The sequence below is a fragment of the Aotus nancymaae genome, unplaced genomic scaffold (assembly GCF_030222135.1).
Source record: "Aotus nancymaae isolate 86718 unplaced genomic scaffold, 86718_ANA_hifiasm-v0.15.2.pri h1tg000051l, whole genome shotgun sequence".
NCBI classification, from domain to species: Eukaryota; Metazoa; Chordata; class Mammalia; order Primates; family Aotidae; genus Aotus; species Aotus nancymaae.
This window is the reverse complement of record NW_026988465.1, coordinates 14887253-14904250: the sequence shown is the minus strand read 5'-3', so window position 1 is coordinate 14904250 and position 16998 is coordinate 14887253. Positions and strand designations below refer to the sequence as shown.

Here is a 16998-nt window from a genome sequence, read left to right as displayed (position 1 = left end):
AGAGGTGGGTGGATCATCTGAGGCCGGGAGTTCGAGACCAGCCTGGCCAACAAGGTAAAACCCTGTCTCAACTAAAAACACAGAAATCAGCCGGGCATGGTGATGCACACCTGTAATTCCAGCTACTTGGGAGGCTGCTGAGGCAGGAGAATTGCTTGAACCTAGAGGCAGAGGTTGCCGTGGGCGGAGGTCACAGTGAGCCGAGATCACACCACTGCACTCCAGCCTGGGCAACGAGAGTAAAACTCTGTCTCAAAAAACCAAAACAAACAACAACAAAAAAACCAGAAGCTAGAGCAATCATAGTGTAGGATTCCATTCATGCAAAACTTAAAAGCAAGCAAGCAAAAAAAAAAAAGTCTATATGATTATAAGTCAGAAAAGTAGGTAGTTACTCTAGGGGAGCAAGGGTTAAAGACTGATTAAAAGTGACACGAGGCTTCTAAGGGGCTGGTGTGTGTTCAGTTTCTTTCCTGGGAGCCAGCTAAATGAGTACTTGGTGAAAACTCATTGGGCTATGCATTGTGTTTGTGCATTTTCTGTTTAAATGTTATATTTCACTAAGAAAAATTGCCTAAATAAACAAGATTGTGATACCATATGGCCTAGCAGTTCTAGTCCTTGGATTATATTTCAAAGACACTTTTGTCTTTGTGCCAGGCAAGAATGCTCACAGAAGCATTATCTCTGACAGCCAAAATCTAGAAACAATCCTTATATTCATAAACACAAGAATAGATGTACCCTAATTCTACCCAGCAGGGAAAATTAACACACCAAAGTTTTAGGCATCAACATGGAGGCATCCCCAAAACCTTAACGTTGAGTGAAAAGAGCAAGTTAAACAGGAATAGAAACAATTGTGATATAATTTGTAACCAGTATAAAAATATGCAAAACTTATGTTGCTTAAGGTTTCAGCAATATGTATTAACTCTATAACAAAAAGCAAAGGAATAAGAAACACAAAATTCAGGGCAGGGCGCAGTGGCTCATGTCTGTAATCCTTGCACTTTGGGAGGCTGAGGCGGGTGGATCACCTGAGGTCAGGAGTTTGACACCAACCTGGCCAACATGATGAAACCCCGTCTCTAATGAAAATACAAAAAATTGGCCAGGCATGGTGGCATGCATCTGGAATCCCAGCTACTCAGGAGGCTGAGGTAGGAGAATCACTTGAACTAGGGAGATGGAGTTTGCAGTGAGCCAAGACTGCACCACTGCACTCCACACTCCAGCCTGGGCAACAAAAGTGAAACTCTGTTTCGAACACACACACACACACACACACACACTCCTCTCTCTCTGTCTCTCTCTCTCTCTCCAGGACACTTGCAGGGGAAGGAGAGGAAGTAGAGTAACTACCGAGGAGCACAATGGAGGGAGGGACAAAGCCACTGGGAGTGCTCGGTTTCTTCAACTGAGTAGCAGGGAGGTACACCAGTGTCTGCTTTCTTTCTTCCTTACATACAATTATAAATCTTTGTGTCTATAAGTTATTTCATATTAAAACAACAGCATCTACCCTTTGACACAAAAATTTCATTTGCAGGAACTGATCCCACAAATATACTCAAAAAATGGCACAGATAGAAAGCTTTTCACTAAAACACAGTCAGGAATGGCAAGCGTTTAAAAGTAACCTAAATGCCCTTCAGTAGCATTAACTTAAGCACAGGACATCTGTTCAGTGGACTATTGATCAGACAGCCATTGAAGAGAAAGAAGGGCTGAGTACAGTGGCTCACACTGCAATCCCAGCACTTTGGGAAACCAGGGTGTGGGGATCGCTTGAGGCCAGGAGTTTCAGACCAGCCTGGGCAACTTAGCAAGACCCTGTCTCTACAAAAAAAAAAAAAAAAAAGATAAAAAATAATTAGCTGTGCATGGTGGTGTGCCTGTGGTGACAGGCTGAGTGGGGAGAATCACTTGAACTCGAATTTGAGGCTGCACTCAGCTGAGAGGATGTCACTGTACTTCAGAGCGAGACCCATCGCTTAAAATGAATGAAATAAAAATAAAGAGAAAGAAGAGATCTTCGTATTCTTATATGGACGCATCTTTAAGACATATTAAATGACAAAGAGCAAGATAAAAAACAGTGTGCAGAGTTGGCAACTGTTATTTCTCATGTTATTCTACAAATAAACCTGCACTGACTTTCTCCTTGACAGCACACCACACTGAAAACCAAAATTACTTGGGGTCAATAAATATCATTTAAATTACTATTTCAAAAATTCAGATTATGGAGAGTCATCAATTCATATTGGAACAATAAGATGAAGGGGTCTCAAAGGAGGGTGACTGGGGTTGCCGGGGAAGAGATTTGATAATATCCATAGAAGTTGGAATTTAAAGAGACTATAAAGGCTTTAATTAAGGTGAGGTGAGAAGGAAGGCAATTAAGTTTTCAAAAATGCAAGGAATCTGACATCTCTGAAGCCCTCCTGGAAAAAAAATGCCTGATGTTAAAATACAGCCAGCCAGGTTTCAAATCAAAATAAAGAACCTGAGACAGAGGGAACTATGGTAAGAGAAATTACAGAGAGCAGTAAATCTACGTAAACATGTAAGTGAGAGTAAATAACGGAGGGAATATGGTTATAGAAAATAACTGATAAAATCACCAACAAAACTAACCAAAAACCAAAACCATAACAAAAACTGGGAGAGAAGAAAACGAAGTGTTACATAATTTATTTTTCCCGATGTCATAGCAGGTTGCTGACCAGTATCATCTAAAATTGAAATATGAAGTTTTCTTTTTTTTAAAGTTAGAGTGATTTCAACTTTTTAATTTTTCTTCTTGAAACAGGGTCTCAGTGTGTCACCTAAGCTGGAGTACAATGGTGCAATCTCGGCTCACTGCCCCCTTGACCTCATGGGCTCAAGGGATCCTCCCACTTCAGTCTCCCCAGTTGCCCGGACTACAGGCGCACATCACCATGCCCAGCTAATTTTTGTATTCTTTTTGAGACAAGGTCTCGCCATGTCGCCCAGGCTGGTCTCAAACTCCTGCCTCAGCCTCCCAAAGTTCTGAGATTACAGGCATGAGCCACTGTGCCCAGCTGATTCCCACTTCTTATTCTCATATTTTCTCAACCTTTCAGAGAGTTTTTAGAAACATATTTCTTGGGATAAAGAAATATTTTATGTTCAACATAAAATCTTATTTCACTTTGGCTTGCTTTTCTAATTTTAAATTGATGTTATTATATTAAACACAACAAACTTACAAAAAAAACAGTGTGTATAGTACTATTCCTTAATGGGAAGCTATCTGTCGATCAGGCCCTCTCCCTGTATACACATAGAGGTACACTGCATAGAGACTCTTGAATGCATCTCACTCATTGATGGTTATTTCACAATGATGACTGTATGAATTTCTTCTGCTATCTTTGTTCTTTTCTATATTGCTGGAATTTTTCAATAATGAATATAATATCATTTGTTTAAAAGTAAAGTTGGCTGGGTGCGGTGGCTCACGCCTGTAATCCTAGCACTTTGGGAGGCCGAGGTGGGTGGATCACGACGTCAAGAGATCGAGACCATCCTGGTCAACATGGTGAAACCCCGTCTCTACTAAAAATACAAAAAATTAGCTGGGCATGGTGGCACGTGCCTGTAATCCCAGCTACTCAGGAGGCTGAGGCAGGAGAATTGCCTGAACCCAGGAGGCGGAGGTTGGGGTGAGCCGAGATCGCGCCATTGCACTCCAGCCTGGGTAACGAGAGCAAAACTCCATCTCTAAAATAAAATAAAATAAAATAAAATAAAAGTAAAGTTATGCTGAAGAAAACCTTAGAGTTTTCGAAAACTACTTCAAGAAACTGAAAGTGACAACCACCACCCAAGAAAAAATTCAAAAATCAAAAACCAAGGCAAAGTTTGAACAATCAGTAGAGATAAAGTCAAAGTTGTCCATTCAATTGTCAGCAAGTAAAAGAGAGGTGAGATTATAGATCACTCCAATTACCATTTAGGCAAAGCACAGAACAAAATGTAAAAATCACAGCTAGAGAAGCCAGGAGCAGTGGCTCATGCCTGTAATCCCAGTACTTTGGGAGGCCAAGGCAGACAGATGACCTGAGGTCAGGAGATCGAGACCAGCCTGGCCAACATGTGAAACCTCCCCTCTACTAAAAATACAAAAATTAGCTGGGCGTGGTGGTGCGCACCTGTAGTCCCAGCTACTTGGGAGGCTGAGGTGGGAGAAGCGCTTGAACCTGGGAGGCGGAGGTTGCAGTGAGCTGAGATCGCGTCATTGCTGCACTCCAGCCTGGTCGACAGAGCGAGACTCCTTCTTAAACAAAACAACAACAACAAAAAATCACAGCTAGTATTGATTAATGTAGTATCATTACACAAATCATCCAAAATCTTTAAAAAAATTGTCTGCAACAATTTTTAGAATCATCACATAAACAGGTTGAGTGAAAATGGCTCAAAAAATAGAATCTATTAAAATAGTCTGCTATTTTTGACTGTTGCTTGGCTGAACTCTCCTTTAAATATTATAATGAAATGCCACTGAGTCAACTGTTCATTGTCAAGTAATCTGGAACACAGGTGCTAGTTGATTAAGCTTAGTGCAACCAAGACATTGCTCCTGCAAGCTGGACATGCTCCCTTCTGCCTCACAAGCCCATGGTATCTTCATTGCTCAGATCCCGGCTCCCATCAGTGCAGCCACACAGCCTGGAAATGAATTACCCACTCCCTCATGTCAGCTCCCTCCCATTTTTTTTTCTCTTCCTCTTCTCAGAGAGGCCTTCAACTCTCAAAGTTGAGTTCCAGAATCAGTCAAGGGCCTTACCCTGGGCAAGACAGCAAAACCCGGACTCTATTAAAAAAAAAAAAAAAAAAATTAGCCAAGTGTGGTGGCACGCACCTATACTTCAAGCTACTTGGGAGACTGAGGTGGGAGAATCACCTGAGCCCAGGGAGTCACGGCTGCAGTGAACCAGGATTATGCCACTGTACTCCAGACTGGGCGACACAGTGAGACCCTGCCTTACAAAAGAAAAAAAAAATTAAGTGCTAAATTCAAAGATTTTGGAATAGCTATTACCAATTCCAAGAATCTAATCCCAAGCTTATATCAATGCTTTCCTTCCCTCACAAAATCATCAACATCCAGACTAAAAGAAAGGATACTGAGACAGAGCCCACCAACATTAAAAGAACAACAAGGGAACAGTACAAACAACTTTAAGTAAAAAAATGTGACAACATAGATGAAAAAGACAAACTCCTTGAAAATCACAACCTTTCAAAATGGACAGAAGTCATAAACCACCTAAACAGCCATATGTCTGTTAAAGAAACTGAATTTGTAATTTCTGAACTTTTTGCAAAGAAAACTACTGCCCCACACTGTTTCATTAGTGAATTCAACCAAACGCCAAAAAAGTAATAATACCAAACTTGTACAACAAACTCCTTAACAGAAAAGACCACATACGGCTCGTTGTACGGAGCCAGCATAACTCTGAAAGCAGAATCCAACAAGGTTATTACAAGAAAGGAAAGTAACGAAGTATCCAAGACAAACAAAGATGCAAAAATCTTTACCATAATTTAATCAAATCTGAAAATATGTAAAAAGAATAATACATTAAAAATAAGTGGATTTTTCCTCCAGGAATGCAACATTGACTTAGCATTCCAAAACTGGTATAATTCATGATATTTGCTGATTAAAGAAGAAAAAGCAATGGTCATCATAAAAGATGCAGAAAAAGTATTAGCCAACATCATAAAAAGTTCTCAGTAGGCCGGGCGCGGTGGCTCAAGCCTGTAATCCCAGCACTTTGGGAGGCCGAGGCGGGTGGATCACAAGGTCAAGAGATCGAGACCATCCTGGTCAATATGGTGAAACCCCATCTCTACTAATACAAAAAATCAGCTGGGCACGGTGGTGCGTGCCTGTAATCCCAGCTACTCAGGAGGCTGAGGCAGGAGAATTGCCTGAACCCAGGAGGCGGAGGTTGCGGTAAGCCGATATTGCACCATTGCACTCCAGCCTGGGTAACAAGAGCGAAACTCCGTCTCAAAAAAAAAAAAAAAAAAAAAAGTTCTCAGCAAATCAGGAAAAGAAAAGCGACCATTCCATCTCATAAGGAACATCTACAATCTCTCCTCCCGCCGCCCCAGATGCCGAAAGGAAGGCCAAGGGGAAGAAGGTGGCTCCAGCTCCTGCTGTCGTGAAGAAGCAGGAGGCCAAGAAAGTGGTGAATCCCCTGTTTGAGAAAAGGTCTAAGAACTTTGGCACTGCACAGGACATCCAGCCCAAAAGAGACCTCACCCGCTTTGTGAAATGGCCCCGCTCTATCAGGTTGCAGCAGCAGAGAGCCAACCTCTACAAGAAGCTCAAAGTCCCTCCTGCGATTAACCAGTTCACCCAGGCCCTAGACCGCCAAACAGCTACCCAATGGCTTAAGCCGGCCCACAAGTACAGACCAGAGACAAAGCAAGAGAAGCAGCACAGGCTGTTGGCCCTGGCCCAGAAGAAAGCTGCTGGCAAAGGGGGCATCCCCACTAAGAGACCACCTGTCCGAGCAGGAGTTAACACCATCACAACCGTTGTGGAGAACAAGAAAGCTCAGGTGGTGGTGACTGCACACAACATGGATCCCATCGAGCTGGCTGTCTTCCTGTCTGCCCTGTGTCATAAAATGGGGGTCCCTTACTGCATTATCAAGGGGAAGGCTAGAAGGGGACATCTAGTCCACAGGAAGACCTGCACAACTGTCACCTTCACACAGGTTAACTCGGAAGACAAAGGTGCTTTGGCTAAGCTTGTGGAAGCTATCAGGACCAATTACATCAACAGATACGATGAGATCTGCTGTCACTGGGGAGGCAATGTTCTGGGTCCCAAGTCTGTGGCTCGCATCAAGCTCTGAAAAGGCAAAGGCTACAGAAGTTGCCACTAAACTGGGTTAAATGTACACTGTTGAGTTTTCTGTACATAATTAAAATAATACAAATTTTCCTTAAAAAAGAGTCTATAAAAAACTACAGCCAACACTGTATATAATGATACTAAACATATTCCTCCTGAAGTCGAGTACAAGGGAAGGTTGCCTGCTCTCATCACTCTATAGAACACTGTCACTGGTGGTCCTGACCAATGTAGTAAGGCAAGAACAAGGGCATGGACATAGAGAAAAAGTTTATAGACAATCATGACTGTATGACTGGTTTGCAGACAACACAAAGGACTCTATGAAAAGATCTCTGAAACTTAATAAATAAAATTAACAAAGTCTCTGGGTATAAGGCCAATATACAAAAGTCAATTGTATGTTATAGCAACAGAAAATGGACTTAAGAAAAAGAAAAAAGAAACAAAAGTCAATTATATTTCCACATAGTTACAACAGTGCATAACTTGAAAATGGAGTGAAACATAAATTTTATCTATAATTTCAGGAAAACAATTAAGCATCTAGAAATAAACTGAACAAAAGGCATAAAAGATATCCTCAATGAAAATCAGAAAATACTGCTGGGAGATGTTAACTTTAAAAAGATGGAGAGAGAATACCGTGCCCATGGGTCAGAAAAGGGGTCAGGAAACGTTTTCTGTAAAGGACTACATCATAAATATTCTGGGTTCTGACACAAGTACTATCATGGTAGCATGAAAGCAGCCAATACATAACAATAAGCATAGCTATGTCCCAATTAAAATTTTATTTACAAAACAGGTGTGGTGTCAGGCGCAGGAATGAGCATGGCTATGTCCCAATTAAAACTGTATTTACAAAACAGGTGTGGTGCCAGGTGCCGTGGCTCACGCCTGTAATCCCAGCACTTTGAGAGGCTAAGGAGGGAGGATCATTTGAGGCCAAGAGTTCAAGACAAGCCTGGGCAACACAGCAAGACCCTGTCGCTACAGGAAGTTTTTTAAATTAAAAATAAATAGGTGTGGCCTCAAGGAACAAGAAACAAGAACAAGCCAAACCCAAGCCCAGCAGAAGAAAGGAAATAACCAAGATCAGAGCAAAACTAAATGAAATTGAAACAAAAAAAATACAAAAGATAAATGAAACAAAAAGCTGGTTCTTTGAAAAGATAAATAAAGTTGATAGACCATTAGCAAGACTAACCAAGGAAAGAGGAGAGAAAATTGAAATGACCTCTCATCAAGAAACAACTGACACCACTGAAATACAAAACAGTGTTTGAGACTACTAAGAACACCTTTACTCATATCATCTAGAAAACCTAGAAGACATGGATAAATTCCTGGAAAAATGCAACCCTCCTAGCTTAAATCAGGAAGAATTAGATACCCTGAACAGAACAATAATAAGCAGTGAGATTCAAATGGTAATTAAAAGATTACCAATTAAAAAAAAGTCCAAGATCAGATGGATTCACAGCAAAATTCTACCAGACATTCAAAGAAGAATTTGTACCAATCTTTTTGACACTATTCCACAAGACAGAGAAAGAGAGAACCCTCCCTAATTCATTTTATGAAGCCAGCATCACCCTAATACCAAAACCAGGAACGGACATAACCAAAAAAACTACAGATTAATATTCCTGATGAACACAGACACTAACAAAATACTAGCTAACGTAGATGCTTAACAAAATACTAGCTAACCAGATCCAACGGCATCATCAAAAAGATAATCCACAATCAAGTGGGTTTTGTACCAGCGATGCAGGGATGCTTTAACATACGCAAGTCAGTAAATGTGATGCACCACATAAACAGAATTAAAAACAAAAATCACATGATCATCCCACCAGATGCAGGAAAAGCACTGGACAAAATCCAGCATCGCTTGATGATTAAAACTCTCAGCAAAATTGGCATACAAGGGACATACCTCAATATAATAAAAGCCACCTATAACAAACCCACAGCTAACATAACACTGAATGGGGAAAAGCTGAAAGAATTCCTACTGAGAACTGGAACAAGACAAGGATGCCCACTCTCACCACTCCTCTTCAACGTAGTACTGGAAGTCCTAGCCAGAGCAATCAGACAAGAGAAGGTAATAAAGGGCATCCAAATTGGTAAAGAGGAAGTCACTGTTTGCTGACGATATGATCATTTACCTTAAAAGCTCTAAGGACTCTTCAACAAAGCTCCTAGAACCGATTGAAAAAAAAATCAGTAAAGTTTCTGGATAAAAGATTAATGTACACAAATCTCTTCTATACACCAACAGCGACCAAGCAGAGAGTCAAATCAAGAACTCAACCCCTTTAACAACAGCTGCAAAAATAAAATACTTAGCAATATACCTAACCAAGGAGTCGAAAGACCTCTACAAGGAAAACTACAAAACACTGCTTGAAGAAATTATAGACGACACAAACAAATGGAAACACATCCGATGCTCACAATGGGCAGAATCAATATTGTGAAAATGACCATACTGCCAAAAGCAATCTACAAGTTCAAAGCAATCTCCATCAAAATACTACCATCATTCTTCGCAGAATTAGAAAAAATTCTAAAATTCATATGGAACAAAAAAAACCCCTACATAGCCAAAGCAAAACAAAGCAAAAGAAGCAAATCTGCAGGCATCATACTACCTGATTTCAAACTATAAGGCCACAGTCACCAAAACAGCATGGTACCGGTATAAAAATAGGCACATAGACCAATGGAACAGAATAGAGAACCCAGAAATAAGCCAAATACTTAGAACCAAATGATCTTTGAAAAAGCAAACAAAAACATAAAGTGAGGAAAGGACACTCTTTTCAACAAATGGTGTGGGATAATTGGCTAGCTACATGTAGGAGAATGAAACTGGATCCTCATCTGTCACCTTATACAAAAACCAACTCAAGACAGAGTAAGGACTTAAATCTAAGACCTGAAACTATAAAAATTCTAGAAGATAACATTGAAAAACCCTTCTAGACACTGGCTTAGGCAAGGATTTCATGACCAAGAACCCAAAAGCAAATGCAATAAAAACAAAGATAAATAGCTGGGACTTAATTAAACTAAAGAGCTTTTGCACAGCAAAAGGAACAGTCAGCAGAGTAAACAGACAACCCACAGAGTGGGAGAAAATCTTCACAATCTATACATCCAACAAAGGACTAATACCCAGAATCTAAAATAAACTCAAATAAGTAAGAAAAAAACAAACAATCCCATCAAAAAGTGTGCTAAGGACATAGACAATTCTTAAAAGAAGATATACAAATGACCAACAAACATATGAAAAAACGCTCCACATCAATAATGATCAGGGAAATGCAAATCAAAGCCACAATGTGATACCACCTTACTCCTACAAGAATGGCCATAATAAAAAAATAAAAACACAGTAGATATTGGCATGGATGCAGTGGTCAGGGAACACTTCTACACTGCTGGTGGGAATGTAGACTAGTACAGCCATATGGAAAGCAGTGTGTAGATTCCTTAAAGAACTAAAAGTAGAACTATCATGTGATCCAGCAATCCCACTACTGGGTATCTACTGAGAGAAAAAGAAGTCATTACACATAAAACATACTTCGACGTGCATGTTTATAGTAACACAGTTCACAACTGCAAAATTGTGGAACCTACCCAAATGCCCATTAATCAACGAGTGGATAAAAAAACTGTGGCGTATACATATGATAGACTACTCCTCAGCCATAACAAGAAATGAATTAACGGCATTCGCAGTGACCTGGATGAGATCAGAGACTATCATTCTAAGTGAAGTAACTCAGGGATGGAAAATCAAATACTGTATGTTCTCACTGATATGTGGGAGCTAAGCTATGAGGACACAAAGGCGTAAGAATGACACAACGGACTTTGGGGACTTGGGGGGAAGAGCAGAAGAGAAGTAAGGGATAAAATATTACAAATAGGGTGCAGTGTATACTGCTCGGGTGACGGGTGCACTAAAACCTCACAAATCACCACTAAGAACTTACTCATATAACCAGACACCACCTGTACCCCAATAACCTATGGAAAAATAAAAATCAACAAATGAAAATAAATAAGTATGGGCCAGATTTGGCCCATGAGCCATCATTTGCCAACCCCTGAGAAGACTGAAAAATAAAGATGTCCCTTCTCCTCCCAATGACCCATAGAGTCAATGCATTCCAATAAAAAACCCAGAGGCTTTTTAGTGGATACTAAGAAGTTGATAATAAAATTTACATGGAAATATAAGGGTCCTAGAAGAGCCAAAACAATCCTGAAACAATCTTGAAAATGAAAAACAAAGTTAGAGCAACGTACACTACCCAGAGAGTGGGAGAAAATCTGCACAATCTGTACATCCAACAGGGGACTCATACCCAGAATCTACAACAAACTCAAACAAATAAGATTTTAAGACTTACTATAAAGATACAATAACCATGACAGCAGAGCATTGTAAAAAACAGATTAATACAACAGGGTCCAGAAACAGTCCTACACATATGGCCAACTGGTTTTATAATGGTGCTAAGATAATACAAAGTGACGAATACAAGAAGACAGTCTTTCATTTTATTTTTATTTTTATAGAGACGAGGTTTCTCCATGTTGGTCACCTCGGTCTCCCAAACTGCTGGGAATACAGGCGTGAGCCACAGCACCCGCCATGAATATAGTCTTTTCAACAAATGGTAACGAACAACTAAATATTGGTATGGAAAACAACTGAATGTTGGCCTACCTCTCACATCAAAACCAAAAATCAACTTGAGATAGTGATCTAAAAGTAAAGACGAAAACTATAAGGCACCTCAAAGAAAACACAGAGTATTTTTACAAAGTGAGAGGTAACCAATGACTTCTCAGAAAAGACACAAAAAGTTCTAAGTATAAATGAAAAAGTGAATAAACAAGGCTTCAGAATGGGAAATTCCTCATAAAAGACCTATTGAGAAAATGAAAAGGCTTTAACAAAAACTGGGGAAACAAACATTCAAAATACACGGTTATATCCAGATTACATAAAGAACTACAAATCAATAAAACCCAATTAAAAAAAAAAAAAACTTGATCAGACATTTTCCAAAGAGGAATGCATGGCCAGTAAGCATATGAAAAAACACTCAAGGTCACCAGTTACTAGGGAAATCCAAACTAACAGTACAATGATACTAGTACATACCCATTAGAATGGCTATAATTAAAAAAGAAAAAAATAATAACACTATAAAATGTTGTAATATGGTACAACCATGGAAAGCATTTGGTAGTTTTGCAAACATTAAACTTATGATATAACTCACTGATTACATTCCTAATATACACACACACACATATACACATACATACATATATATACACACACCCATATATACACATACATACACATATATATACACACACATACACACACACACACACACACACACACACACACACACTTTTTTTTTTTTTTTAAGATGGAGTTTCACTCCTGTTGCCCAGGGCAGAGTGCAACAGCACCATCTCGGTTCACTGCAACCTCCACCTCTCCCAGGTTCAAGTGATTCTCCTGCCTCAGCCTCTCAAATAGCTGATATTACAGGCACACACCACCACACCCGGCAAATTTTCATATTTTCAGTAGAGACGGGGTTTCACCATATTGGCCAGCTGATCTCAAACTTCTGACCTCAGATGATCCACACGCCTCGGCCTCCCAAAGTGCTGGGATTACAGGCATGAACCACCGTGCCCAGCCACTCCTAATATATTTATATTCATAATAAATGAATAGGCCAGGCACATACAAACTACACAGTTTATTATAAATATAATAAAATTTAATAATATTTATATTTTGAATTCCAGGTTTTTATTGAATCCCAGGCATTGTAAAAATATAATGTTTAGGCCAGGCACAGTGGCTCATGCCTGTAATCCCAGCACTTTGGAGGCTAAGGCAGGTGGATTACTTTAGGTCAGAAGTTAGAGACCTGCCTGGCCAACATGGTGAAACCTGGTCTCTCCCGAAAATACAAAAATTAGCTGGGCGTGGTGGCAGTGCACCTGTAGTCCCAGCTACTCGGGAGGCTGAGGGATGAGAATCACTTGAACCCAGGAGGCAGAGGTTGCAGTGAGTTGAGATGGCACCACTGCACTCCAGCCTGGGTGACAAGAGCAAAATTCCATTTCGAAAAAAAATAAATAAATAAATAAATAAATAATTATATTTATATATATATATATATATATATATATATATATATATATATATATATATATATAAAATGCGTATATTTTGAATCCCAGATTGAATTTCTCTTATTTGAAATGCTTGGGACCAGAAGTGTTTTGGATTTTGGATTTTGGAATGTTTGCAACATACTTACTGGTTGGACATTCCTAATCTGAAAATCTGAAACGCTCCAATGAACATTTCCTTCGGGCATAACCTCTGAGCATCATCTCAGTGCTCAAAAAGTTTCAGATTTTGGAGCATTTCAGATTTTCAGACTGGGCTGTTCAACCTGCACCACAAACCACTGAATTGTACACTTTGAAAGGGTGAATTTTATGATATGTGAATTTTATCTCAATTTCTAAAAACAAAGTATTTTACTTCTGAGATTAAAACAATTCCTAATATTCTTTAATGTACTGCAGGTACCAGCGGCATTTGTGTAGACTAACACCTTTAATGCACTAAAGCAATAATAACACATTTTTAAACACTAAGAAATTGCCAAATTTCAAAAAAGGCACATTATAACAATAAAGGCCGATTCCCAATTGCCAAGCGTATCAGTTAATCTCTTCTTCCTCACTAATAGGATCCGGTTTTGTTTAGTGTTGCAACATGCTCAGTTGTAAAATATTTTCTTCCTTCGTCCTCACTGTAGTTAGTGAAGCTGCATTTATGGTGTCAACGTCATTGTATAAAAATGAAACAAACCAAAACGAACAAAAAATTAAAACCAGAGTAGCTGCATGATCCTATTCTGGCCAATGAGATATAAATAGAAACTACTGACAGAACCTGCACGAAAGCTCCTGTTTCCCTAATAAAAGAGGGACAGACTCAGCTGATACTTCCCTCTTGCCCTTTGATCTTTCCCCCTTTTCTGCTTAGGATTTGGACACATGACTGGTGGTGCAGCAACTACCTTGTGGTCTTGACCACGGGAGTTAAACCACAGGTGGCTGGAGTGGAAACTACAAAGAGACTTCCTTGGGCAACAAAACCAACCCTGGACAGCCTATTTCTTAACTCCTTATAATGACAGAAAAGCAAAATCCTGAACTGGTTAAGCCATTATAGTTGGGGTTCTGTTACATGCATGCCAATACAACCTTGACAGAATGATCAACACAATACATGAAAAACATACACCATTACTGTTTACTGACAACTATATTAATGTATCAATTAATTCAAAAGCAAAAAGACAGAACATACCTTAACAGCAGTATTTGGTTTCATACCACATCGATAAGTATTGGCTATCTGTGGAGTAAGCTGGATTTCCTTGGTAAGCTGCCTCCATTTTCCACACTCAGGTTTCGTACACTGAACCTAGATGGGAAGTAACAAGTCAGGATCAACAAGTGAGCTAATCTTCAGTTACCATTTCTATCCTCCACCACTTGGCCATCTTCCCCAATCTTTCAGCAATCCTAAGTATTTTCTCTCCTCCTTGCATCACCACCATCTATATAATCTACTTTCATCCCATTAGGGTAATTTCTGATTTAATACTTCCTCAGGGTGAGGAAAGTGCCAAGGTGATATGAGCACTGCTGTCAGAAAGCTTTTCCAGCTCTAACCTAAAGAAACAATCAGGGCCAGGCGCAGTGGCTCCGATCTGTAATCTCAGCACTTTGGGAGGTTGAGGCAGGTGGATCACTTGAGCCCAAGTGTTTCAGACTAGCCTGAGCAACAAAGTGACACCCCATTTCTACAAAAAATACAAAAAGTACACGGGTGTGGTGGTACATGCCTGTAGTCCCAGCTACTCAGGAGGCTGAGGTAGGAGGATGGCTTGAGCCTGGGGCAGGTCAAGGCTGCAGTGAGTTGAGATTACACCACTGCACTCCAGCCTGGGCAACAGATTGAGACCTCATCTCAAAAAAAAGGAACAATCAACATAAAATAAATTGAAATTTACTTTCAGTTAGCCAAAAAGTATGCACACTAAATGTAATGTGGTATGCTGCATTGAATTCTAGAACAGTAAAAGAACATTAGTGAGGAAACTGATGAAATCCAAATAAAGTCTACAGTTATTAGTGCTATGCCAAAGTTAATTTCTTACTTTGACAAATAATCATGATATATAAGATGACAACATTAAGGGAAGCTGCATGAAGGATATATAGAAACTCTCTGTACTATCTTAGCAACTCTGTAAATTTAAAATGATTCCAGACCAGGTGCAGTTGATCACGCCTATAATCCCAGCATTTTGGGAGGCCAAGGCAGTCAGATCACCTGAAGTCAGGAGTTCAAGACCAGCCTGACCAACATGGTGAAACCCCATCTCTACTAAAAACATAGAAAATTAGCTGGGCATGGTGATGCATTCCTGTAGTCCCAGTTACTCAGGAGGTTGAAGGAGGAGAATCGCTTGAACCCAGGAGGTGGAGGATGCAGTGAGCTGAGACTGTGCCACTGCCCTCCAGCCTGGGAAACAGAGCAAGACTTCATCTCAAAAAAATAAATAAATAAAAAATGATGATTCCAAAATAAACTTTGTTTAAAGTGTGCAGATATCCATATGCAAAAGAATGAAGTTAGACCCCCTACTTTACACATACACAAATACTAATTCAAAATGGATCAAATACCTAAACATAAGCACTCAAACAACAGAACTCTTAGGAAACAAAGTAAACCTTTATGACCTGGAATTTGGCAATGAATTCTTAGCGATGACACCAAAAGCAACAAAAGAAAAAAACGGATAAACTGAACTTCTTCAAAATTAAAAACTTTTGTGCATCAAAAGGCTCTACCAAAGTAAAAAGACAACCTATAGGAAAAAAATACTTGCAAATCATAGATATAATAAGGGTTTAGCATCCAAAATATATAAAAAGGCTGGGCACAGTGGTTCACGCCTGTAATCTCAGCGCTTTGGGAGGCCAAGGTAGAGGGATCACCTGAGGTCAGGAGTTCGAGACCTGCCTGGTCAACATGGTGACACTCCGTCTTTACTAAAAATACAAAATTAGCAGGCCATGGTGGCGAGTGCCTGTAATCCCAGCTACTTGGAAGGCAGAGTTAGAAGAATCACCTGAACCCAGAATGTGGAGGGTGCAGTGAGCAGGAGATCACGCCACTGCACTCCAGCCTGGGTGACAAGGGAAAAATTCCATCTCAGGAAAAAAAAAAAAATTTATATATGTAATTCTTACAACTCAACTGCAAAATGACAAACAATTTAAAAATTGGCAAAGGAAGGCCGGGTGAGGTGGCTCACACACATGTAATTCCAGCACTTTGGAAGGCTGAGGTGGGCAGATCACCTGAGGTCAGGAGTTTGAGACCAGCCTGGCCAACATGGTAAAACTCCGTCTCTACTAAAAATGCAAAAATTAGCCCAGCGTGGTGGTGCACACCTATAATCCCAGCTATTCGGGAGGCTGAAGCAGGAGAATGGCTTGATCCCAGAAGGCAGAGGTTGCAGTGAGCCAAGATCTCACCACTGGACTCCAGTCAGGGTGACAGAATGAGATGCCATCCCAAAAACAAAACAAAACAAAACAAAAATGGGCAAAGGATGTTAACAGATATTTCTCCAAAGATATACAAATGGACGACAAGCATATGAAAGTTTGCATTAGTCATTAGGGAAATGCAAATCAAAACCACCATGAGATACCACTTCAAATCTGTGGAGAAATCAGAACCCTCATACACTACAGATGGGAATGAAAAATAGTACAGCAGCTACGGGAAAGAAGTTTGAGGTCCCTCAAGAAGTTAAACATATAATTACCATATTTGATCCAGCAATTCTATTTTTAGGTACATACCCAAGAACTGTAAGCAGTTATTCAAACAAATACTTGTACAAGAATGT

At 39.9% G+C, this 16998-nt stretch overlaps 1 protein-coding gene across 5 annotated transcripts in view; it reads right to left on the bottom strand.

The window, feature by feature from the left end:
* KDM1B (lysine demethylase 1B) overlaps positions 1–16998 on the bottom strand; it is a 109161-nt gene that overhangs the window by 38182 nt on the left and 53981 nt on the right. For all 5 annotated transcript variants that reach the window (XM_021665341.2, XM_021665340.2, XM_021665342.2 and 2 more), the window contains one exon: positions 14373–14489. In XM_021665341.2, coding sequence (XP_021521016.1) covers positions 14373–14489 — 117 coding nt within the window. The remainder of the gene's footprint in view (positions 1–14372; positions 14490–16998) is intronic.